Raw genomic sequence first — 27,308 nt, forward strand, 5'->3', positions numbered from 1 at the left:
CGGCACCACCACTACCATAGCCAGACTAAGCTACAGTCATCACCATTAAGAATGATCTGCATATATAATTAGTCAATTAATTAATCCATCCATCCACACTAGGTAATTAATTAAGAAATTAATTAGCATGTAAGGAGGTATATTTATATACTTTGGTGTCCTTTCCGACTTTGAGGATGATCAAGTTGAGGGGGCCCTTGGCGATAGGGAGGAAGCCAACCCATGAAGCGGTAGGCAGCAATGATGATGCCGAGCATCTTGGCCGGTAGGGTGAGCATGAAGACAGGGGTGAGGTGGGTGGTGCCGGTGGGAGAGATAGGATGGTTTGGAAGTTGACGACCAAGCCACCGTTGAAGAAGAAGAGGGGCATCCCCCCCCCCTTTTGCTTTAAGCCATAGCAGTTGAAGACAATTAGGGGGATTTGAATGGATACTTTTTTATAAATTGATCATTTTATATTTTTAAAATGGTTTGAATAACGTCATTATATTTCAGGATGTAAGTGTAGATTTTGAAAATTAGTGGGTGAAACTGTAATAAATACTGACCTCAGGGAGATTTTTGTAATTTATTTTTATTGTTATTATAAAAAATACTTAAGTTGTGAAGCTTATGAGGTTTGATGTGCCTGGTTGAATCTTGGCATAACCCTTTCGTTAAATAAATGCAGCTTATCTAGTCTACCTACTTAAGGAAAAGAAGCATTCACCGTTAGACTTGACAATTACACTCGATCTAGACGAGTCTCAATTAGGGTCGGGATGGTCAACATGTTGATCGGATTTTGATCCGAATCTGATAAATTTTTATCTCAGTTCGGATCGGGTTTGGATAGTGGCCACCCCGACCTATTATCTAATCCGAGCCTGATCCGATTTTATGTATGTCTATTATTTTCCTATCTTATTATTAAATTGATGTGCATCCAAATCAATTACAGAATAGAAAAATAAACTTCCAAATTGAAGCTTTTATATTTTTATATAGCCTTATGCCCTTTGTGACTTAGTGAAGGGCTAAAGATTGATTGTATGAAATATGAGCCTTATGGTCTTTAGGCTTGGTTAAAGTCTCATGGGCTGAAGAGTGGTAGTGGACTATTGTTCAATACTTCTATTTTTTTCATCTAAAAAATCTCATTTAGATGGGACGGATATCTGATATCTAATTAGATAGGGTATAGATAAAGAAAGTGTTGACCCATCGAGTCATGGATAGGGTTCAGGTTAAAATGCTACGATATCGAGTTGGGTTTGGGTCAACACAACCCACATTTGACCCGATCCGACCCATTGCCAAGCCTATTCACCAACAAGAAGAGTTACTATTTTTTATTAAGGCTACAACTCGAGCAGGTTTTGACTCAAATCAATCCAACCTCCAAAATTCTTAAGCCCAACCAATCCAATCTATTGTTGGCTTGAGACTTACCTCACTGAAACCTCATTACAAGCTAGGATAGTGTTGGGCTTGGCCCAGTCATGTAAGATATGTCAAGTCAAAATGTCAAATCAGGATTTGAGATACGAAAAAGAAATCGTAACATTTTTTTAATTAATATTGAGTTGCATGAAGTTTTAACATAGAGAAAATGGAGTAGAATTACACATACGTAATTTTATAGGTTAGCAGGATTGATAATATAATTACATGAAACATGTATAAATCTATTTGTTTATTTATCCAGCTAGGGTTGAGACTATACCCGATTTAGATTTGATTTAGATTTCTAATCGAAACTTAGTAACGACTCAGCTGAAATTTTTGAAGCTAAACCCGACCTAAATATAAGTTCAGCCCAAGTCATTCCAATGAATAAGTTGAACCAATCAGGTTACGTCAAATGGCAATCGAAATCAACAGCCTATATAAAACTTTGAGTTGACAGAACTTAAATACAGAAACAAAAAAGAGGACAGTACTCCATTACATCTAAAAAATAGAAGAATCGGAAAATCACAGCGATCCATCTGATGCGGCCGTAATAGTTGATCAGCAGCCAGATGTATGGCGAAAGCATACTTCCACCCTGTATGGCTTATTTCTCTCTCTGCAATGCATAATCAACACATATATTTGTGCACAAGCGAGTACAATACACATAGATATGCAACTTGCAATGAGACATTTATGTTTCTAATTTCTGCAGCATTCAGTTACTATCCTTCCCCGATTAAAAACACATACAGATGATTTTACATTGGATGCCAGCCATGCGCCACCTCTAAACGTTAAAAAATACGGCTATCTACGCAGACGGGGTCACTGGAACGATGTCTGCCGTCAGCGCTTCGTACCTGAATAATAATAATGAGATTGATATAGTCACTTCACAAAATCAACTTTAGATTCTTTTTTACATGAAACTTCTTTTTTATAGTGAAGGAAGCTACCTCCTATTGTGACAATATAATGTGATTGATTTAATCTCTCCATCCGATCAACTTTAATTTTTTGAAAAAAAAAACTCTAGCATAGCGAACAAACAATGTACACCAACTTCCCGACAGCCGTATCAATTACAAAAACGCACCAGCCGGACAAAAGCACATACTACATGCACCTCGCCTAATCCAGCACCAGGCATGCCCATTAGACCTCAGCATATCTGAACGGGCAGAGCAAGCTAATACCACACCGTATTTCATGATATTATGCATAGATTGAAAACATAATACCATCACACACACACACTGAGAAACCAAGATCTTCAAATGAAAGATGACCGGCAGAATATCGACAGCAGACAACAAAGCAAACAATGCCAGGATCTTCAAGTCAGACATTCTAAAAGCAAATTGATGTTAAATATGGAGAGGAGAAAAGGCTATATCAGGGAGTCCACCATCATGCAGAACTGCCCTGCATGCACCTAGTTGTAGTACATAAGCTGTTGAGCAGATGACTGACTGGGATAGCCATCATACGTTGCCTGGGACCCACCAGACAAGAGCCCTCCAGATACCTGGGCAGCAAGGCTATGCTGGACAGCCAGTGGCCCAGCAGCAGCCTGATTTAAGGCCAGCTGCCGCTGGTAAGCCAGCAGCTCTGCAGCTGTATAGCCTTGGTGGAGACCTGGTGTTTGTAACATCGGGAAAGGAGGAACAGGGGGCGGTAGTGGGTTGGAGGTAGTCCCTGGTGGGGTTGGCTTGGTACCCCATGAGCACTGCAAAGGATAATTCAAGATTCAAATGTTAAAATATATCATGAGGGCATCTACTGATGCGAAACAAGCCTGCAATCTTAGACCCAAGCTTACTTTCATTGATTTCCCGCATAGGATCCTTCCATTGGCCATTTGAATGGCTAAAGCAGCTTGTTCATGGGTATGATATCTCACAAATCCAAATCCTTTATCTCTCTGTATGCGCACTTCTTCAATAACACCAGCCTCTAGAAAGTGAAATTGGCGATGGAGCTCAGCTTGTGTCACCTGATACAGCCAACAAAAGGTGCATTTGCAGGTGTCCAAGACAAAACATAATTTGAAAGAAAACAAGGGCTAGCGGCAGGATATCTATTTTTAAAATGTAGGCAGATACAAAAGACAATTAAAATGGGGGAAGCATCCTTGTAGTCTATAACAGCAGATGATATGTAGTTTACCTCATGAGCCAGGTTACCAACATATACAGTTGTGTAGGCAGGATTATTTTCAGGAGATTCACCATTTGCATTTTCCTGCCCTCCATCTGCCAGAATAAAACAAGTTTAGAGAATCACATCTACCATTTTCTACTTTCATACCCATTCTAGTAAGAAAAAATTGTGCACAATTAGATTCTGCCCAACAATTGATATTGGATCACAAGCAACATGTCCTGATAATGGAATTTGGTTTTTTCCAATTCAAGGACCTATTTAATCCATCTGTCTGATCTTGCATAGAAGGATGTGGACATCTAACCTGCATTACCAGAATTTCCATTTGTCAATACGACAGCATTCTGGTTATCATTATTCTGTTTGTCCTCCCCAGCACTCTTCGTTGCCCAATTGCACCGTATTTGTCTATTTCCAAGCCATTTACCTAACAACCAGGGGATAATGTGAATCCACATGCATCCAACAAAGAAACACTGATGCCAGAACCACCAACTATAATCAAATAAATATTCACTATCTCTTAATCAATCTTTACCAGTCATGTCATTTATAGCATTCTGAGCGTCCTGCAGAAAAGCATATAACTAAGTTTTAATAAACATATTAGGGATCACTTCAGGAAAGCTTTTGATATTTCCTTTTATTTTTTTTTTAAAAAAAATCAGTAAAAAGATGAGGGAAAAGATGAGGTAATCCCACTAATCTGATAAATTAAATATGCACACGCGCGCACACACACCAAGGACTGGCATTTACATGGTATCATTCACATTATCACCTGGACCACTATAATGGCCACTATCACCAGCAACAATGACAAGCAGAAAAGAAAATTGTTCAGTTCTTGAACCAACCACCCAACTGAAGTCAGAAAGACAGAAGGCAACGTATCAAGATTAAACTGAATGACTATAATCTTGAGGAATCCAGAAACAAATTGCATCATGAACCACTCTGGTACACATTTCCCAATTAATCATACTTTTGAGCTGCACATACCTGCCGAATGCGGAAAGATATAAATCCAAATCCTCTAGAGTGCCCCGTTTTGTTATCCCACATGACACGTGCATCACTGTCAATAACACAAATGAACGTTTAATAAAATGTAAACACAAGGAACTAGCAACACTCAATAAAATTACAAGTTTGCTATTATCTTTTAATATGGAGTTCCATACTTTTTCAATCCAGATCATAGCATCCAAAAGAGCAAGGGACTTACGAACAACTGGGATATACTGAGAAACAGGCATAAAGAGTTGCATCAGTTACTTCAGGACTCAAATCCCCAACAAAAATATGGAAGTGTCCTGATCAGAAGAAGAAAGTTATGTTAAACAGGTTACATACTAAACATGCTTTAGAGAATGGGCTGGCTAACCCAAAATTGGCAGGAGTGAATCAAGGAGAAGAAGAACGATACCAGATGTATCTTCCCTCTGGCCACTCGCATATGCCCAATTCACCTTAATTGCCTGACCATATCTGCAAAACTTGGATCACAAAGTGGGTAAGAACTAACTATGAAAGAAAAACAATATCTATGGTGCATATTGATGATCTCAAGGTTTCTCACATCTGGCGCCCATGCAATGACACAATTGCAAGAGCTGCTGCCCTCCGATCATGATAATCAACAAATCCAAAAGATGACTGAAACAGAGCAATAGTAATATTTCAGCAACATCCATCTATAAAACACATAAACAATAAATTTACAATCAGTTCACATTATCCTCTGGACAATCAATCAACTGTAACTATTACTAAACTAGTAAAATGCCAGCCGAAGTAAACCATAGTGCTCCAAGAGTTCTTCTCCATGTGCAGAAATTAACAGGAAACTGATGGGGAGTTGGATAACTGATATGCCATGAACAATGCTATCTAGATTAATTATCTGATGTGTTCACATGATTCCCATGCCATAAAACTCATACAGGGTGCCACACCTACATGAGAACTTATTAAGAAATGAAAGAGACTGGTAAGAAGTAGGAATGCAATTGATTAGAAACAGTGCACGAGACATGGCCAGGATGACAGCAATGGCGATGATGACATCAATATTCTCATTTTGATGGATAATTTCAACCTTATTTGTGACCCACCATCATAATGGAAGGATCTTTTTTAATTTTCTTGATGTTACCAATCATTCTTAGCCCTGAAACTGATATAGTCTAAATCAGAAGCAACAAATATGCAATTTTGTGATGTTCAAGATGCAAGAGCACCAAGGAAAATTTTATATAATTATTTCACAAGTATTACATATTTACTCATCTAGTGGACATCTTTCTAATATGCAAATTTTGATGGTTGTATTATGAAAACAGACAGCATATATAGCATGGTAGAAGATTTTGGATGAAGAGTCAAATCATCATGGAGTTAGTTTATTTTGACATGTCAGGTAGTAAGCAAAGAACCAAAAAAAAAAAAAAACAATGACCCAAGTATGATAAATATTACCCAAATTTTCTTTCATTCTAAGTTCTTGAGGCTATGGTACCAAATGAAAATCATCTCTGAAGCATTTAACACTTTTAAGTCACTTAAATGAAATATATAAGAACGTTGGTTTTATAAACCAAGGCTGTAAATGGATCAAAGATGGATTGAATACTAGTACATCATATTTGTATCCATATTTTTTCAACAAATATGAATAGAGATATTAAATGGATACCAAAATTAGCTTCCATAATTGTTGTAAATGGATATGGATACGAAACATATATTAAGCATCCCACATTTATCCCGAATGAATACAGATACAAATCAGATATTAGTTATGTCTATATTTTCTCTATCCAAATATGGATATAAGTTGGATATTATTTGGATACAAATCAAATTTTCACAGAAATTCAATGATGAAAACTAATATTAATTATATAATAAAAAACAATGGGAAAATAGTTCACTATACAGATTACACACCTGCACGAGGACTGACCTGATCAAAGATCCAGCTCACTAAATCGATCGGATTTATATTAAAATATTAAAAATCAAAAACTATTTAAAATAAAAAAGTATAGTATAAATTATTAATAACTTCTTTGCACAAATACTATCATTACTCTTTAATCATAGAATAAATAAAAAAAGATCATCAATTATCTATTTTTAGAGAACTTGGAGAAAAAGTTAAACATGAATATAGGAATATACAGAATCTGTAAATACTTTTAATATTTTTAGCAATAAAATTTTCAAATTATTATAAAGATTAATTTTTTATTTTTTATTAGGGAAAATAATTTTATAAAAAATAATGATTAGAATATGAATACCGCAATATATATATATCTTCATGAATCTAGAAACTTTTGCTTGCATTGTATCATTTGGTCTACGTACCGAAACTGATAACATTCGAGATTATACAGGATTATACACGAAAGATCCTTTTTTGGCTCTCTTTTCAGCCCTATGTCTCTTATCCCTAGGGGGTCTTCCTCCACTAGTAAGTTTTTTCGGAAAACTCCATCTATTCTGGTGTGGATGGCAGGCAGGCCTATATTTCTTGATTTTAATAGGACTCCTTACGAGCGTTGGATTATTGAAAAAATAAGACATGTTATTTGGATACTTCTCTTCAACTCCGAAGTATTGTATTTCTTAATTGATACGAATAGTTGAAGTGGATTTTCCGAAGAGAGGATGGATTATGGAAGTGTGTGACTTGAACTATTAATTGGATCATGCAGATATATGATTTTATCCGCCACGTTAGAATTCATAACCAAATGTGTCTCCACATCCAACTACCACGTAAGTCCCCCTATGTAGCAGAGGATAGGCAAGTTCGCTTGAAGAGAATCTTTTCTATGATCATACCCGAATCATGTCATGCATGAACAGGCTCCGTAAGATCCCATAGAATAGAATAAGTGATGTGGCATGATCCAATGTTCTATCTATTGCACTTAATTTTATTTATAGTGTAGAAATGCATTCATTTCCTCTGCATCGATCCCAATCTACGATACTATCAGAGTGAAATAAGGGATCTAAGGAAGAACAGCAGCTATACATATATATACATCTATGTATATATATATGTGTATGCATCTATGTATATATGTATGTATGCATCTATGTATATATGTATGTACATCTATGTATATAGATATATGTAGATATATATATGTACATATATATATATATCTGTATGTACATATATATATATATGTGTGTGTGTGTGTGTGCATATCTATATATGTAGATATATATATATGTACATATATATATCTGTATATATATATATATACATATACATACATATGTACATCTATCTGCATATCTGTATATGTAAATATATATATATGTAGATATATATATATATATATATATATATATATATATATATATATATATATGTGTACATCTATATATCTGTATATGTATATATATATATGAACATCTATATATCTGTATATGTACATATATATATGTACATATATATATATATATATATGTACATATATATATATATATGTACATATATATATATATGCATATATATATATACATACATATATGTATGTATGTATGTATGTATGTATATGTATGTATGTGTATATATATATATATGTATGAATGTGTGTGTATATATGTGTGTGTGTGTGTGTGTGTGTATGTATGTGTGTATGTATATGTGTGTGTGTGTGTGTGTATGTATTTATATACGTATATATGTATGTATTTATATATGTATGTGTGTGTGTATGTATATGTGTGTATTTATGTATGTATATGTGTGCGTGCATATATATATCTGTGTGTGTGTGTGTGTGTGTGTGTGTGAAGTGGAAGAATAAAAGGGCATGCTTAGCTTCGTGGCAAAGAACTTTGTCATCTAAGTGGAAGGACACTGGTTCAGGTTCTAGGAATTACAAATTATTTCAGAGATTTTTTTTCATTGAATAATTGGATCCAAATTCGTTTTTTTTTTTAAATATGAATTCGGATCTGGATCTGGCAAGATTTATGAGTATATATCTGAATTGAGATCCAGATCTGATCAGATATTACAATTTCTATCCGAATCCAATCCAAATCGGATAGGGGAATGCATGCGGTCGGATTTTATTCACCCATTTTCAGCCCCATCATAAACATAAGACGTATTCAGCCATGAAACAAATGATATTATTTACATTAACTACAGCATCTTAAATGAAAGTCATTAGAAAGTTTAATATAACTTCTACACATGTGAAAGGAAAAAAAAGGCTCATTTTCTTTCTGTTAGGCATAATAAGATGGACTAATGCATTTCATGAATAAAAGCAGATTTGTATAATCATGTCTTATAAAATGAAAGCAAATTTAAATTTTTGACATCTTGTTACCAAGGTTTTGCTTGGAAACATGGAATTACCATTAGTAAAAATCAGCATGGTTCTAGCAATGGTAAATCATACATAAAGATATATTACATCTTATTTAGATTTACATATGCTTGAATCCATAATGTTTCAAAACATAATTTGAGTCAAGTGACCAGATCCATAAATGCACATATCTGACTTCACAAAAAACAAGTAGGCCGTGCCAGTCAGTCTAAAATGACAATGGCAATGGTGAAATCCGGTCAAGACCGCAATAACTTGGAAAATGGATACTAATAATAAAACAGCAAGATGCACATAGTATCCACAATTTGATAAAACATGCCTTCTTGTAATGTCAGACTAACTTAAAGGGATTAAACTGATACATCAAATTGTCAAATTGAAGTTTTAAAGAAATACTTGCCATCCAACCATCTGTCACCTAGCCCCTTTTTATGGATTGCTTATCCACACATATGCAATCACTAACATTTTTATCCACACATATGCAATCACCAGCAGCAATTTTAACCACGATATGCTCTGGGCCCATGCAAGTCCATTCATATCAAACTTTTAATTTAGGGCTTCCATTGTTGTTCTAGTGAAGGCTCCAATCTGTAGGAGAGAGAGCTGCCTTAGCAAGATACGTCTCAACAGAAAACTATTGAGTAGTGTCAGCACATGATTGAGTTCAGTGAAGTTCCTTATAGAAAATTATTGACTAGAGATATGGTAATGTGGAGAGGAAAATTTGCTTGAAGCACACATGAACACAGAAAAGCCCCTTGTTGCAAAGAGAGGAAGATGGATCATTCACATTCAATTTGATGATCATAGACAAATGAAAGCTTAGCTGTGGTAACTCAGATTTCCCAGGAAAAGAGAGATGTCTTCTATGTTACCTGTAATATGTGGAAGTATCAATGTAATTTCATAGATCAATCTGAATGCTGCATCCAAAGAGATACTTTTCAGTTGTAATGTGATCTAAGAGAGACCAGTAAGATAGACTCCAACTTCAGCTTATGCTAAGAATTGATGGCACATCATTTGATCATATGCAACTATAAAATGCTCATGCTAAAAGAGAAATTGGATAAAAGTATAAGCTTTAGTCATTGTCTGAAAAGGCTTACTTAAGGATCACCTCGCCTCGCACAGGGGAGAGAGGTTCTCTAAAATGCTTAAAAATTGCAACTTCTATTTATTTATTATTATAAATATATAAAAATATTTATACATTATTATAATATATAATATATATAGACAAAGGGTATTATAGGAAATATGGATAGATCTTAGCAACTTATCCAACAAAATAGTAATGCAAAAGAACATGCGTAACAGATTCCAAGGCCACTTTGCAATGCACATGACAACATGGATAAATTATTTTCTTGTTTAAATATTACCTGGAAAACACTTATCCAAGAAAATACCGATTCTCAATTTTTTATCCAAGGCCACTTTGCAATGCATTTGGAAAGCATGACCACAACAATACCAAATTTAATGATCAAAGCCAAACCTAATCCCCACATCTTTTACCTTGCTTGTTTCCTTATTATTTTTCTTACAATTCTAAACCTTTTGTAACATCGATGCAGCTTATCATGTCATTAAGCATACAAGCCACCAGTGCAACAATGTATAACATCTACTCGTTATAAGATAATTGTCACCACCATTGTGTACCACTGCCCTGTAGGACATCATCAAAAGGAACTCATCATTATCATTCACCTTAGACCAATGGACATCTTCCCATGTTCATTAATGGATCTTCTATAAGAGAAATGCACTGTTTGCTCCTCTAATTGCATGAATAAACCACATCGACCTCCCACCATGAAAGGCAATGAAAATCATTTTAGGCAAGACCATCAGATGGATGCATTTTAAATTAAATTTTATCTAAGTCAACCTTCAGTAAGAATCTTAACCAGTGGTAGAAAGAACAACTACAGAAACAATAGTTATGATTCACCTTTAATCAAAAAAATGTCCATTCAAAATAACTAATAAGAAGCATATTCAGCTTTCATTTATACCGTGTGTTAAGTCAACCTTCAATACCAGTCTTAAGTTTACCATTCAATGTTTAATTAAAAAATAGTCAATTCAAATGGATAATGCAAAGCATGCCAAATGTTGATGCATCCACATGATTTATGGTGACTAGCATGGCAACCAAGTCCTTTAGACCAAAGGCAACCCACTATACTTTGTGAAGACAGAGGATGACATCTTCTCCTTTAATATTATATGAATTTACTATTATACCTCAAGCATTTATCCACAAAATGAATGGATCAATTGTCATGCTTTGTTACATAAACTCCTTTAGTACAAGAGTTAAAAAATAAGAAATTAAGAACCAAGATCTGATAAGTGACAAATTTATTATGATATTGAAAGATGAAAAGTACGATGATATATAATTTAACTGTATGATATCCAGCCACGTTAACATCCTGCATGGCCGTGGCACAAAGGCTCTGGAACAAGCTCCTGGTAAGTTAGACATAATTTTCATACTTCACACTACGTGGAAGCATATTCATAAATGATGCTCTAGAAAATTTAAAATCAATGATACTGATAACGATGGCATTGACCATTTTCTAGAACAATAATAAGGACATACTGTGGTCCATAAACAAACCTTCTCTTTTCGAATAAGCTTGCATCCTTCAAGTGGACCGATACCTTGGAAAACTTCAGCAAGAAGGCTCTCAGTAACAGCCGGATGGATGTTGCCCACATACCTAATTATCACAAAGCCAACAGATTATCAACGATGAAGCTAAAACAATGAAAAACATTAGTGAAGGACACATGCCACATCATCCACTATTTCCAGCAACCCGACATTAATGATTTGAAATAACTAATTAGAAATGGAGAAGGCCAATGTTCCTAAAACATAAACCAGTTCAGTCATGAAATCTCAAAACCGAGGCTTGCACTATTTGTCATGATAATACTCACACAACTTGATCTCAACATGCGGCCCAAATGCATAAATAAAGACAGGAAAATTGCAGGGAATAAGAAGAAAAAAGAAACTACTAAAATGAACTCACACACTGCGGCATGTGGATGAATCAAACCCAGGAGGAAGATTGCCACTTGGAACAGGCTCCATCTGCAAAATATGAAAGTAAAAAAGAAGAAAATAAAAAAGAGGGGACCCTAGAGAATCTATAGACCACCCTAGAAAAAATGGGTAATTTTAATAAACAAAAAAAGTTCCTAATGACATCAAACACAATATTTTAGTGTCAAATCCTCTTCACTAGCCTCCACCTAATAACAAGAAAATTGAGCAATCAACAATTGCTTGATGTGAAAATAAAAGAATTCCTGTCACATGCTCACATATAAACAATCTCATATATTTCTCAGTTACAACTATATGACACCTAAACAACAGAAGGTTTCAACCTGAAAGGCATTTACAAAATTAAAAAGAGCAGTAATAATTTGCACTCCAAGTATTGATAGGGCTTGGAAAGCCTCCAGTATCATTAAAAAAAAAAAAAAAAAGGAGCTAAGCTGCCAAGGGTGTACTCAACAATGTCCATCGTAAGCATAAATGAAATGTATTAACCTAAAATAAATTATCTCAGATGATCATATGAATGAACATGCATGTATATTTCTACACATTTCTGCACGTGCAGGCGTGTTCAGCAAACAAAATCTAATATATATCAAAAGTTCTGAGGACCAATAAATAAGGCACCTTTCTAGATATTTTACACAATCACCTACCTTAAAACAGAAAATAAAATACATATATTACAAATAATCATGTAATAGCAGGCAGTCAAAATGCTCTCATGTAAAAATATTGTTAATGTTGTCAGAATGTGCACCATTTAATAGCAGCGGGTCAGTAAGATGGTATGAATCCAAAAACATTGTCTAGCTGAAAAAAGGAAAAAGCAGAAAAACAAAAAAGGAACATATATTTCGATTGGTGTATATTAAATCAAATAATTTTATGAATGGCTAATGCAAAATGAAGAACATCTATCGATACACTTGGTTGCAAAGAAAACTATGGAAAATGAAAAGGAAAACTATGTCTTTTCCATGGAAATGGAAAAGATCCCCCAAAAACTAATTATAAGCTTTCCATATTTATGAGTTTTCTAACGAAACGGACACACAGAAAACTAGATTTTCCAAGAGAATTTCAAGCAGTTCTTCTTGCATCCAAACATACCCTAAGCCTCAATTTCCAAGGAGCACAAGGAAAAAGAGGCAAGACAAAGGTGACGATCATGCAGGAAATCAACAACTAGCATTCTGTGGAATCAGATCGAAGCAGCCATCAACATGATCACAGCATGGTCAAACAGTGAAATCTATCTAACTGGAAACGAGAACTGGAATACGTACTTGTAGGGTCACAGGACATGCTTAGCCAAAGATGGAAAAAACTATGGTATGTCAAATGATGATAAAAATAAAGTTGCTGGAATATCAACATCCCCAAGCTCAGGCAAAGAGAGATAGAATATGTCTTGCGTCCTTGCATACTTATCATCAAGAAGGCAAATTGATAAGTTGATATTTAAATAACTAGACCTACACAAAATCTTATGATTCTAGGTATCGAATACAACAAAGTAGCTTACCAGTGACAAAAGTAGTATGTCATGGCCACGCAAGAGTACCAGCCCAAAATATAGGGAATAAAAGGAATTATATGATGATAACAAACAATGCACACCAACAGAGGACTTAAGAAAATAAAAGATTCGTAATACAAGGATCAGGTGGAAAATCAGATACAAGACCGACAAGCACAATGAAGATCACAAAATTTTAGGAACAAACGCATCAATAACGCAGAAAAATTGGAAGAGAAGAGGAAAGAGATCTGAACCTGAGACACAGCCGCAGCAAGAACGCCAGAATGGTAGAGCTGCTGCTGCTGGAGCATCGCCTGCTGCATTAAGGCTTGCTGCTGTTGTTGCTGCTGCTTTAACCTTGGATTCATCTCTTTCTTGTCGGATCTTGAGAAAAGTCGGACCTGAACAACGGATCTTGCCAAGAAACCCTATAAATCACGTATCGGACCGGACCGAATAACAAACTAGAAAAACAAACAACTACGGGGAGGATTAAAAAAAAAAAACAAGGAAGAAGGGAGGAAACCCTAGAAATAGCGGATTCCGAGAAGAAATTGAAAAAATCAGCGGAGAATTGAGGGACGGAGTGAAATTTCGAATCGGAAAAGGATGAAGGAAACACAAAATCAGATAATCGGAAGGCAGGCCACGTCGATGCGAAGACGAGGAAGCGAGAAGATCGGCGGAGAATTTGGAAGGGTATCAAGAATCAACGGGGTGAGGAGCGGATGCCGAACTGCTCATAGATGGCACGAATCGACGACGATCGAGAGCTGAGATCCCTATCAGCAGCAGGGACAAAGGAATCTCTGTCCCCTCTGTTTTTCTCTTTCCAATAAGCGAAGCGAGTGAGAAAAAGAGCCGGGTCAGGTAGGTGGGGAAAGCGAGAGAGTAGGCTACCTTATTTATAGGGGCAGACGGTGGAGGAGGAGGTTGTTAGTTGGAGGGGTTTTTCTATATTTTTTTTCTTGGAGGAGTTAATTTTGTGTTTGGGCTGTCCGTTTTCCTTTTTTTTTTTTTTCTTTTTTTGTTTTATAGAGTTAACCATCATTCAGCAAACTAATAAAGTACAAAAGCATTGTGAAGCACTAGGATGGCATCCTATTCCTATATGGAGAACAAAAGCAGTGCCAGTTACAAAAGAGAATGGGCTTTAAGAGAACTATGACAATAAAGAGAGAAGGATACAGGCTCATGAGAGTGGAGGACAACATGTAGAACAATGGAAAGTAAAACAGCAGCATTTTGAGTCCGTAACTCAGGTAGAAACCCCAATGTCAGAAGCTCTGGTGTGCAGCTGGAGCGAAGGTGGTTGTGGTAGAGTGGTAGGAGGCTATAACTCGTACGACAGAGCCACACAGCATACAGAAAATAGAAACCTGCATCTTCGAAGGCTGCAGCTCGGAGAAATGCAAGAAGCTGTAGTATAGGCAAGCAAATGGAAACTAGAAAAACAGAACCCAGAGTACCATAAAAAGAAACTGTAGCACTAAGAGCTGCAAATTGAAAGCAGAACAACATCGAACAGTATCGCCCAACAGCAACGCCGCAACTGTAATAGATGCATACGGTACAACTGCAACTCATAACAACAACCCACCAGCAACACAACAAGAGCATCACACAGGGTAGATGCATAAATGTTCGGGACGTCTTTGGTCTTTGCTTCACGCCCACGCACACGTACCGATTCTCTCTCTTTCTCTCTTCCTTTTGTTTTTTTCTTTCTTTTTTTTTTTTTAAGGGTCTGGTCTCCAACCATGCACTGCATCACAAGAAGACACATAAATGTTTGGAATATTGGCAGCCTTGGATTGTGCTGTATTATCCTACCTGAGATTTTCAGAGACAACTGAGATTCTAGTCATGAGAAGTAAGAACATAAGGATGTGATACCCTTATTTGTTTTCCCGTAGAGTTAGGTTTTCACTTGATTACAGGATGTTATAAAAATTTTAAGTGAAACCCAAGGGATCAATGAAATCTCCAGGGGAGGCCTTTTAACCAACGTGGGCCCACATAGCGACTCACCAAATCGATCATAAGACGTACGGGATAAGGTATTCAAAAAATCAACGACGTCTGAACTGGAATCCCCCCAACAGAAACATTCAAGTAGGGAGAGTTTCCTTTTAATAAGAGATTAGATTTGTGCATAGTTGCATGAATAAAAATATAGGCCTGTGTATAGCATATTGAGATTCTATCCTCTCAGCCCCTCCCACTTCCTCTATCTCCTCTAAACAGGTCAAAGCTCCACCAAGTACAAGGTGACGAATGTACAACCTTAACCAGCATCAAAGTGTTTTGACGGAGGATTTTACGAGACACGTATTACTGTTCCTCCTAATACATATCTAACCCCGTAGGTGGAAGCGTAAACATCAGCGTCAAACAGATAACGAGCATCAAAACAGCACCTTGGCTGTGTCAAGGATTTCCTGAACTGATGCCAAATGCACTCTGGTAATCCTCATAATCATCACTTGCATTCTTGCGTTTGAAGTAAATTACCCACCGCCTAATGAAAGACAGCTATTAAATGGCTACGATCACCCTTTTACGAAAAAGCATTCCCCTTCCTATCGTCAAGAAGGCCGACGCAGCAACGTGAATGAGAGTGAGAAATAAATAAATGAGCAAAAATAAACATCTTCTCCAATGCTTCCTAAGGAAGCTCTAGCCATTTAGGAATTTTAGAATTGAAACATCAACCTGCTGGGATTCGAAATTGAGCTTCAACTCTGAACCACATAACATTCAGTTCTCGGGTCCTGACTGAATTCCAGAGCCAGTAAAACTTGAAAAAAGCACAGCCCATTAAACTGGGAAAGAACAGAGCCTATAAATATCAATAATTGCTCAGACTTAAATGAGCACATCCACCCCCAGCTATACGTACATCCTAAGTCGTTTCCAAACAGAAGCTATGCTTCTCACTCAATACAATTTCCAGTCATAAGCTTCGCTGCCTAGTGCCTAGACAAACTGAAAGAAATATTCCAGGTAATCAGATGAGAGAGAGATTGGTGCAGGCTATGGTTATTCTCAAGTCAAAGTCTTCCGTTGATAAGCAACGAATGTTGTAGAGATTGACATGCCATGGTGACTGCAGCACATGATATAAAGTTTAGGCACCCACGCCAGCAAGCTCTTTCTCCGATGTTGACAAGACTAGTTTATGGGGCTGCATGGCAAAGAAAGTGTTTAGACTCCCTTTAAAGAATGGAAAAAAATAATTAAATATTAACATGAATGAACAAAAAGCTGCACAAGATTCAAACAAGGTTTGATGTTGCAAATGTATATTTCATGCACAATGCCTAAATAGTATCTGACAGATGCCTCAAACCATCATTGACCATTTGCATATTTCTTTATATCTGATTAAACTTCTGTCATTATATGAATCTTTCTTTGAAAGTAATAAGAGAAAAAGACAAATAAGATGATAAACGCATGTGCATCTAAAACTAGAAATGGCCCACCGAGGAGAGATGTTTCAGGTTCATAAAACAGTGGAAAGTTGACCAAGTATTGTGATTGTATTTTACAGTTTGGGCTACCTGATGATGTAACCCATAATACGTAAAAGCATGACAGAGGAGAAAAGCCAACCCCAATACTGAAATCAACTCAAGATATCACATACTTTAAAATAATAAAGATTCTCGATATGTAGTTTTTCCTACTTTTTAATTTTGGAAAAAAAAAAAAGAAGATTCGCAAATAGGCATTCCTAAACATCCAACTAGCATGTCTTTAATTTTCTAAACAAAAGTTTAACATATGTGCATATGAATGGAGACAGTACTGCAGAGGGGGGGACTTAAATACTCACTGCTGTCAAATCCTTCTCATGCTTGGGTATGAAGGCAGTATCTACTTTTCCATTTCTGAAGTCCTACAATTCCATAAGCATGCATTTAAAACAAGTTAGAAATTAGAAGTTCTGGCTTGTGATTTTCTCTGTATTTATCTGGATCTAAGCACAAACTCCTGCATTATGCAACTCAGAATCTTCTTACCTCAATATCAAGAATTAGCTTATGGTATTCAATGGTTGTCGGAATTCCTGCGGAAGAATGAAACTGATGATCAGTTATAGAGCACAAAATAGATGCAATTATCATAAAAACAAGAGTGCACTCCCTGACAGATTCTCCATAACTATCATACACTAATATAGTGGAAGTGGAGCATGGTCGAAGTAGTTAAATGAGGAAGCCCTATAGCTACCACTGTAGAAAGGTATAGCTTTTTTTCTATAAAGTATCACATCTACAGATTGTCATATGTTATGCAAGGAAAAAACCATTCTCCTTCCATCGAGAACAAGGCACAATAATGCAGAAACAGTGATATATGAATTGGGGAAAATGAGAGCAAAGCTAGCTTATTCATACAAAGACCTACTAAAACACAGCCACAAAATTGAAGTAAATGATAGGCTGGGAGAGGAAAGAGAGTGAAAGTGAGCGACCTTATAACACATTATAAAGCCCAAAGAAACTACTTGTATCTTCAACAGATTACAAGTAGCTCAAAATCATTTAATGGAGTTAATATGCTCCCAGTATTCTGCTTCATCCACTAGGTAGGGTTCTCTATATATGACAACACATCATATAAAGTATTCATCAAGAAGAACTCAAGGTAATGTTAAACATCCTTTAGTTCGCTAAGCTTTACAAGCATGTTAACCTGTTATTATGGTGTCATCAAGAGCTCTTTTCATCCGCTCTATTGCTTTCTCCCTGGTTGGAGCCCACACAATAAGCTAAATCACATAGCACAATTGTTAGAACAATACAAGTGATTTTGAGCAAAAAAATCCAGCAAAAATAATAGCTGTAGAAGGTAGAAGCAGATTAACCTCGTTTACAGCATTATGCTGAAGTGTTTGCAAGAGGATCTTTCATTAGTATGCAAATGAATATTAAGATGTTTTTGTTGTGTAAAATATAAATTGAAAGCAAAAAATGTAAGTACCTTTCCTAGCAAGGAGTCATAGCTTGGAGGAACCACATAGCCTGGATAAACATGACTATCCATTCTCACAAATGGACCTCCAGATGGCAAGTATGATGTGATCTTTCCTGAAATTTCCAAAGTTATAAAAGCGTTAAACATATAAATAGGTCATGAAGATAAATTTATCAGAAGTTATAGACTTGTTCACGTAATAATGAAAGCAAACTTGTTGGCAAACATAAAAAATGGGGTAACAAGATAAGGAATCCACATAACAAGAACATTAGAAAGAAAACTCTCTTTACAAATCAAATGACATCATTGCAATCTGAAATCCAATTGAAATTTCGAAGGCAAAATGCAGGTGTAACTCACATACTCATGCAGATACAGTATGAAAGTTAAACTGAAATTTCATTTTAAAATTCATACCAACTTCAACCAGTGTCTAACAACTAAGTTTCCCCTGCCATTATTGCTTAAGGAGAGACGAGAGAGAGAGAGAGAGGGAGACCTGGCCCCGGTCGAAATCCTTTGAAGGCATCCTCTGCATTAATACGGCACTCAATTGAATGTCCCCTAAGAACAATGTCTTCCTGTGGGTGGCAAATATGATGAGGTATGATGAACCCAATCTGTAATCAATAATCATAATGAACTTTGAAAAACAAGGTTTACCTGCTTGTATGTCAGTCTCTCTCCAAGAGCAACTCGAATTTGTTCTTCAATCAAATCAGTTGAAGAAATCATTTCAGTGACTGGGTGCTCTACCTGGTTTTTATCATGGAAAAAGGAAAAGCTTTACATGTGAAACATCAAGCAACTTCACAAGAAACAAGCATGAATCATTGGTACCATACCTGGATCCTGGTGTTCATTTCCATGAAGTAGAAGGAACCTCTTTCATCCAAGAGAAATTCCACAGTTCCAACACCAATGTAGCCTATAGATGCAGCAGCTGCTACAGCAGCATCACCCATAGCTTTGCGTAGTTCAGGGGTCAATGCAGGTGATGGAGCTTCTTCTAGGAGCTTCTGATTCCTTCTCTGCCATACACATCAGAGGTCAACTAATTAATAGAACAATAAAATTTTATATGACGTGAGCTGGGTATGGTGTTCATGAACAGTAAATAGCTTTATAAATGGAGCTTCTTCTAGGAGCTTCTGATTCCTTCTCTGCCATACACATCACGGGTCCGCTAATTAATAGAACAATAAAATTTTATATGACGTGAGCTGGGTATGGTGTTCATGAACAGTAAATAGCTTTATAAATGAAAACCATTAGAAAATACTATAAAAACTTATCAGTGATAAAATAAAAAGGAGATTGCTCGCATTGATGTTTCTCATGCCTTTGTGGGTTAAAATGTTAAATAAGTGAATTACTTCTGGAAGGTGAGAATACTGATTTTCAAGTTGATCCACTTAACAGCTGGTGGTTACTCAACATTAAGGGACAAGTTCCTGTTGTTAGGCAAATTATTGCACAATATTTGTCCTGTTATAGTCTTTCCCTATTTATGCTTCTGCAAAGTAACATTAAAAATTGGTGCTTGGTTACTTACAGAATTGTCACATAGCTTGGGCTACAGATTATGTAATTGTCTGTCAGAATATTTGTGCTTATAGTGAAACTTTATGCACGCATAGAAGCTTCTAAAGCAGGAGGCAGTTCTTGTATCAAAAAAAAAAAAAAGAGAGGGAAAAGTAGGAGCCAACTAGCACTAGGACTGATTTCTAATATGGTTCATGATAGGCATGGCAAGAGTAACTGAATTAATAAAGTCTCAGTGATTTCCTCCATCCTTTTGGACCATTTTTTGTTCTTGGCAATTTACATTCTTCTTTGAGTCAATCCAGATCAAGTCAATAATATCATTTACCCAAATATCTAGAAAATGCAGGGTCATACATGTAGATATCAGATGACAACACCCCTCTTTGTGCAAAAATTCATGTTTGATGTCTGACTTCTTGCAGGAAGAGAAAAGGTTCGAAGAAAAGACTGTCTCCACCAGTGTTAATCATTTGGATATCCATCACAGTCAGATCTTCACTTTTTAGACTTCAATGCGATGAAAACATCTCTATTTTATTGAAGGAAAATGAAAACTGAAGAAGAGAAATGAATTTTACAGTTCTGAGAAATTGCTAATTGAAAATTCAGCTTATTTATTCAACTTAAAAAGTATAAAGTCAGAGATTGGGTGTTTTTTCTCAATTACTGGATCTGTTCATTCTACCTGCCAAATCAGTTGATTCAGTTATTTGTCAAGCTGCCAAAGTTTTTTCAAGAATTGCTTCATTTAATGATAGGGAGGCAAGTAATGATAATAGATGAAGTACCTGAATACTGCAATCACGCTCCCCAAAATGAACAACATTTCCATACTTGTCTGCAAGAACCTGTGAAGCAAAACATGGGAGTTTTAGAGACACAATTTCCAGAGTTATTCATTCTGCAATTCTCATATTTTTCATCATATAATCATGTAAAGAATTTATTAGTGATTGATTACATAAATCTCATATTCTTTGCCAAAAAATTTCAGCGCTATCAAAAGGAAAGGGGTAGAATGTATATTTTTGAGCTTTTGATGATACACTGGTACAAGAAGACAGATATGCAAGCATGCATGCATGCATATGCACAAAATTATTAATTCTTTTTTTTTTCTTGCAAATAGTTATTCCATAACGGGATTTATTTAGTGCTAACCATTACTCACTGATGATCTATTATTTCCCTCATTAAATTTACAATTTCACTTGTTTTAACAAATTGCAGAATTTAGCTTCAGATAGATTAATCCTGAACCTTGACCATGAGAGAATATTTTGCAATGGTTCAAAACATATCTTAAACATTCAATAGCAATAGCAAAATCAGCCATACCAGATCTGTAAAAGTAAATCAGCAATTTTTAAACAAAAAGTTTTTCTATTAAAGAGCCACAATCAGTCCTGGATGATTAAACAATTTACACCCATACTGAAAGCTTCTAAATAATATTTACTGTAAATTTTGGTTTAGTTGATATAGAAAATCAATTTAACAATTCTAGAGTTACTATTCTAGCAAAGTTAAGAAGTAATTTCTGATATTGTCGACCACATAGTTCCTCTTAAGTTCAATTACTTCAAAAACATAGAATCTCATCTCCAAAAATGCAATTTCTCCAAATTTTTAAAATGTACAAGATAGATAATATGTGCATTTTACCTGGAACTCAATGTGCCTTGGATTCTGGATGTATTTCTCCAGGTAAACCCCATCATTTCCAAATGCTGCAGCTGCCTCACTTTTCGCTTGCTGCACATATTTATCGATTTTAGTTAAAAAAAAAAAAAAAACTACAGTAAGGCCCATGTTCCAAAGTTTCCGAGCTGTCTGAACAAGAAAAGAAAATAGCAAAATCATCATGGGCCAAAGTTTCCGAACTGTCTGAACAAAAAAAGAAAATGGCAAAATCATTAGGTGTTTGCAACTAATCTGAATAAATTAGGCATATGATCTACCTGGAGCAACTTTACAAACTGTTCAGGTTCGTAAGCCAGACGCATTCCACGCCCTCCACCACCGGCAGTCGCCTACAAAGTAGTAAAAAGGGGACTTATGACATGATGAAACCATTCTAAAGAGCAATTTATGCTAAGATAGTGAAAACGTTTTGGTTCCTATCTCCACCCAGTTGGTTTCTGGGCACACAAAAGTGTTTTACAAACTTAAGTCTAGATCACAGAATGCAATCTGTACAGAAATCCTTGCATAGCTCCACAAGAATCCCAAAGGCTAGCTCACAGGGAGTTGACAGGAACCTAATACAGTGTGAAAAGTGCAGCTGCAACATCATTGACATACAGGTGGAATAATGTCTTCTGAAAATTTAAACCATATTCCGGAAGAATTAAACCATTGCTGGACACGATTATTTGATCCAAGTTGATCAATACTAGTACCAGACCTGTACTAATAGCTTGCCTTATGGGTCGCTCAATATGGTGCCGCCACAGTGACATAAGGTACACTGTTGGAGATGAGAGAGCAATTGTACCCTATGTTCATGCAGTATCATATTAAGGCCCCATCAAAGTTCACTGTCTTAATATCTGAATCCATATCAGTACCCATCCTATTACAATATCGGTATGCAGTATGGTACGGCAAGATTCGGCGTACGAAGTGTCATATGGTACCACATATCAGTTTGGTAGCAATACGGCAAATCTTGGGCCCCATAATAGAATAGAACGCGTTTGTTGGATCAATATCAAGACAAGCAAAATGCCTGTGGAAAAAAATTATGCTTTTCAAACACCAAAATCTTAGCTCTAAAGGTTGAGTAACACCATACACAAGTGCTAAAACATGCAATGAGAGTTAGATTTTATAATAGGTTACACAAATTGAACTTCTACTTTTGGAATCAATTTTTCCTAATATTTTTGAGAGAAGAATAAAATGACAAATATCGATGGTGTTCTTATCAGAACCAAACTCTTCCTGTGCTATTATAAGAATGTTCCATTTCACCTCATGTTATTGCTTTGTATAACATGTGATTCAGTGCGTTGTTAAATAATGAACGATCGTATAAATCAAATACTATTGTTGTTAAAACGAAACTAAGGAAAACAAGATACCTTGATCATCACAGGGAAACCAATTTCATGTGCAAGCTTGACAGCCTCCTCGGTGGACTGCAACATTCAGCAGTGCTAGTAATCAGAATGCGAATCGGAAATGATCATAATGACAGATCCAGGTTCTGATGATGAAGCAGTGCATGAAATTTAACAGCAAACCAAGATACACATCAAATTGCTTGTGTACCTGTAACAGTCCATCACTTCCAGGTACAGTTGGGACGCCTGCTTTCTTCATAGTTTCTCTGGCTGTAGATTTATCACCCATGACTCGAATGCTGTCAGGCTGGAGAAAGATAGTCAAACAACCAAATCTCATATTCCTATCTTAGACAAGTAAGAAAAGGTTGCTAATTTTTTGACAACCAAAAGGAAAGATTACAAGGGTAACAGAGAAAATAATCTTGAGGAATAGCTTTACACACTTTGCAGCCAAGAAAACAATATTTTCCATCAACATAATGAAAAGAAGAAGAAGTAGAAGAAGACGAAGAAGAATGAGGAAATAGTAGCATTTTATCATCTACTGCACTTTCAAGAGTGACAAGTCATTTAATTTAGGATCTGTTGTAAAATTAAGATACATGATTACAGGATTCGTCTGAATGTTTCATAGAATCTACATGGGTTGCATGCTAAAGTTTGGCAATTGATCTTGTGGGTGAGGTGCCTTATTTGATTAGATAAGAGGACAGATTTTTTAGCATTATAATCCCATGAATAAGCCCACCATCAGATATGTTTGATACATGGCACACCAACACATTTCAGCATTCTTGTGACATTATGAACAATCATATTCCTACATTTTGTGGTCTTTTTCTTCCTTTGCAATTAACAAGGATGAACCTAGGCACAATGATAAGGTTGCTCTATTCTGATCTAAAGGCCATGAGTTTGAAACATGAAAACAGCCTCTTCATACAAGCAGTAAGGTTGCGTGCATCTAAGCCACCCAGACCCCACAATGGTGAGAGCTCTGCCCCTTATAGTTGTGCAAATATTAATCTGTAAAAGAAACCAATAATGCTAGGGAGATTTCTCCTATGCTCTCTTGAACTACCAAAGAAATTCGAGAGTGGCATCAGTGTAACATCTTGCGCAAGCACTAAAGCAATGGTCATTCATCACATAAACTGAAACTGCAGATTCAAGAAAGAATCAATGCCAAAGGCAACCTCCTTATCTCATAATTTACTTCCAAGAGATACCAAGTCTACCTAAACCACTATGAGATTTCCACTATTAACAATTAATGCACTCAAATATGAGATAAAATTGGAACAAAATTTGTCCAATATCAGAATAACAATATTTGACAATCTAGAAATTCTAGAACTGGGGCTTGCCCTAGTGGTCACACCCTTTTGCTTAGCAACCAGAGATTCTAGGCAACAAGAAATTTTATGAAAATGGAAATCTACTTCATTTTTCCTCATAAATTGTGAAAAGACAACTTACATTGGGCCCAATAAAGTTGATTCCATGCTCTTTGCATATATCAACAAAGCCAGCATTCTCGGCAAGGAAACCATATCCAGGATGCAACATAGTGCACCCCCGGCTAACAGCAGCTGATAAAACATTTGGAATAAATAAATACCTGTTAAACAGAAAGGAAGATATGAGATTGTCAAAGATGAATTACTTTTGAACACATAACACGTGACAACAAAAGACTCAATGAAAGAAAACATTTAACCTGTCCACATGCAGTAGAATAGAAAAGAAATGTTTGGACACAAGAACAGAAACATTTTTTTTATTTGGTTTACAGTTAAGAACACTAGCTACTCGGCCAATGCTGAAAAAGAAAGGCATCACTTACGATTGACTGCTTGGTGCTTCACCAATGCACACTGCCTCATCTGCAAGCCGCACATGAAGAGCATCCTGATCTATTGTAGAGTGCACAGCAACACAGGGAATCCCCATCTCATGTGCAGTTCGAATCACACGGACTGCAATTTCCCCTCTATTTGCCACAAGAATCTTCTCATCATAGCAAGTTGCATTCAGTGCTCCTCCATTTTTTTTGGATTTCCGGATCGCACAAGCAGTTCTTTTCCTTGGAAAGCTTATCTTGCAAAACTTTGGATCATTTCCCACCATAAAGCTGCATTGAGAGCTCCTAATTCCTCTGGTAGGTCTGATGAACAACCCCTTTTCGCACAAACATCATGAATTTAGATCAATGATAATTGAGCCAAATGCATAGTGGAGATTGAGCACAATCGTGATTCTTAGGAACAGTGCCAAAACATGAAACTATAGATGAAAGGCAAGACAAATAGAGGGTTTGCCATCTAAAACAAAGCAGCGTTGATGCAGCAGATTGTGTCAGCCACAGGTAGTTTAAAAAACAAAAAAGACATTTCAATTAATCAATACTTCTAATCAACATTGTATATCGCCTACTGGTCTTTGAGAAAAGCCAAATGCTTGAATCAAACGAGATCAAACCAGTTCAAAACTATGTAGGCATCATGCATGATGCAAGAAAAAGTTTTCGAGGATTCTAAATCAGCAAGAAAGAAAGATTTAGATGGAACCAAAGGAGATGAATGTTTTGGATCCAAGCAGCAAATCAAGCAAAAACGAAGCATAAATCCGCAAAAGTAGCACAAGTACTGGTCCTGAAATGGTCATGCGAAAAGATTCAAGGAAAAAATAATGATGATGATGTAACGGGGGGAAAAATCACGAGCTTGATGAGGCTTCCTCGACCAACGCAAACTCTGCCCCGAGATTCTTCTATATAGAAAAGGTATTTCGATTAGGAGACCAATTCTCATGGAAATAACGACAACGACACCAGAGAGGTCCCCAATCCCGAACTAAAGTTGGCCCAAATCAAAGGAATCTAAGCAGCGAGTAGTCACTTACTGGAGGCAAGCAGCCCGACTTGCAAGCGATCATCGAGTCCATCCTGGGATCAAACCCTGAAACAGAACGGGGGGAAAAAAAATAGTGAAAGAAGGCTCTCCGGCGATCAAATCCGCGGAATGGTTGGAAAGAAATCGCCGGATCTGAAGAAAGAAGTACCTGTGGGGGATGAGACGATAGTTATCGAAGGATTGGAAGGAAGGGAGGGAAAGATGGGTTCCGAAGGTAGGGGGAGGGATGAGAGTAGTTAAATCGGGGGGAGACGAGGAGGTCAGGATCGATGAGATCGAGAGAGAGCGGGCGGTTCGAGTGTTGGAAGCTCCGCCGTTTTTTTTGGATTTTCTGAGGGTTTATCGGGCTCGCTTGTACGGCTGATGATGGAAGGGGTTTGATCCGATGAGCGTTAGCAAGTCCAACTTGCTTGAAATGTGTCTCATTCCATACGTAATTCTACTACTGGAAATCATAAATCTACCATACACTGTGCGGCAACTTATTGTAGCAGGCGGCAACGGTTGCCTGCTCGAATGAGACCTCCAAATCTCGCAACCAAAGGCGTGGGTAAGTTCGTATATGCGCCTCATTCACTCGAGCACCCGATCCTCCCCCAACCATAGCAGCGGCCGGTTGTTATGCCACTTCGATCCTTTTCGCTCCACATTATTGGATGACAATGGTCAAGCTTGTTATTGCGTCCAAGAAGCCCTAATGCACGCCATGTACCGAACGCCCAGCATATAGGTTTGGTGACAATGTATGTTAGGACGTTGTAATTTCTCTTGGGGGTGGTGTGTGGTGGGTAGGGCCCGGGTGTGGGGGGGGGGGGGGGTGTTGCAAAGCTCAAGAGGCACCTGTTGGGTAAATTTTCTTCGCTTAGCCAATTATCAAACCTTCTCATCTCCAAGCCGATTGGAGGAGCTACACCGACTAAACTACTGTCACTTAACCCGACTCGAATTAAAAAATTCCGTCCCACAGGACCGACACCGGCCATCATCGTGGACGTCCAGATAACTAAAGGCAGCTCACTTCTGATCGACACCAAACCAACTAGAGTTAACGTGCCACCTACAGTCGCTTACACCTAACAGCACTCAGCCTGTAACCGACTTAGTAGTCGGCGCACGGCTGACTATGCTAGTCGACGATGGAATATCTCGACGGTTTTATTTTGCCGACTCCGACAACGT

General features: G+C 36.8%; 2 protein-coding genes across 3 annotated transcripts; both read right to left on the minus strand.

Annotated features, from left to right (window-relative positions):
• Nucleotides 1-2,418: 2,418 nt before the first annotated feature.
• LOC105050893 (RNA-binding protein 208) lies at nt 2,419-14,502 on the minus strand. Its single transcript, XM_010931110.4, has 12 exons — nt 13,861-14,502; nt 12,047-12,108; nt 11,626-11,728; nt 5,186-5,262; nt 5,033-5,094; nt 4,832-4,919; nt 4,606-4,681; nt 4,142-4,172; nt 3,908-4,030; nt 3,607-3,692; nt 3,260-3,433; nt 2,419-3,166 (listed from the first exon to the last, which is right to left on the minus strand). The coding sequence occupies exons 1-12, from the start codon at nt 13,972-13,974 to the stop codon at nt 2,873-2,875; spliced, it is 1,290 nt and encodes a 429-aa protein (XP_010929412.1). The 5' UTR covers nt 13,975-14,502; the 3' UTR covers nt 2,419-2,872.
• A 1,826-nt stretch (nt 14,503-16,328) lies between these two features.
• Nucleotides 16,329-26,444, minus strand: LOC105050891 (biotin carboxylase 2, chloroplastic). 2 transcript variants are annotated; one of them, NM_001303559.1, is given in 22 exon segments: nt 16,329-16,793; nt 17,448-17,510; nt 17,635-17,681; nt 18,311-18,386; nt 18,599-18,705; nt 19,095-19,176; nt 19,259-19,351; nt 19,441-19,493; nt 19,496-19,499; nt 19,502-19,511; nt 19,514-19,626; nt 20,932-20,991; nt 21,809-21,898; nt 22,105-22,176; nt 23,230-23,286; nt 23,420-23,518; nt 24,694-24,835; nt 25,061-25,261; nt 25,264-25,295; nt 25,297-25,395; nt 26,119-26,174; nt 26,278-26,372. In NM_001303559.1, coding segments are annotated over 21 exon segments (1,599 nt in total). In that variant the 5' UTR covers nt 26,161-26,174; nt 26,278-26,372; the 3' UTR covers nt 16,329-16,736.
• Nucleotides 26,445-27,308: the final 864 nt, after the last annotated feature.

This window comes from Elaeis guineensis, chromosome 8 (genome assembly GCF_000442705.2).
Source record: "Elaeis guineensis isolate ETL-2024a chromosome 8, EG11, whole genome shotgun sequence".
Classification (NCBI taxonomy): Eukaryota; Viridiplantae; Streptophyta; class Magnoliopsida; order Arecales; family Arecaceae; genus Elaeis; species Elaeis guineensis.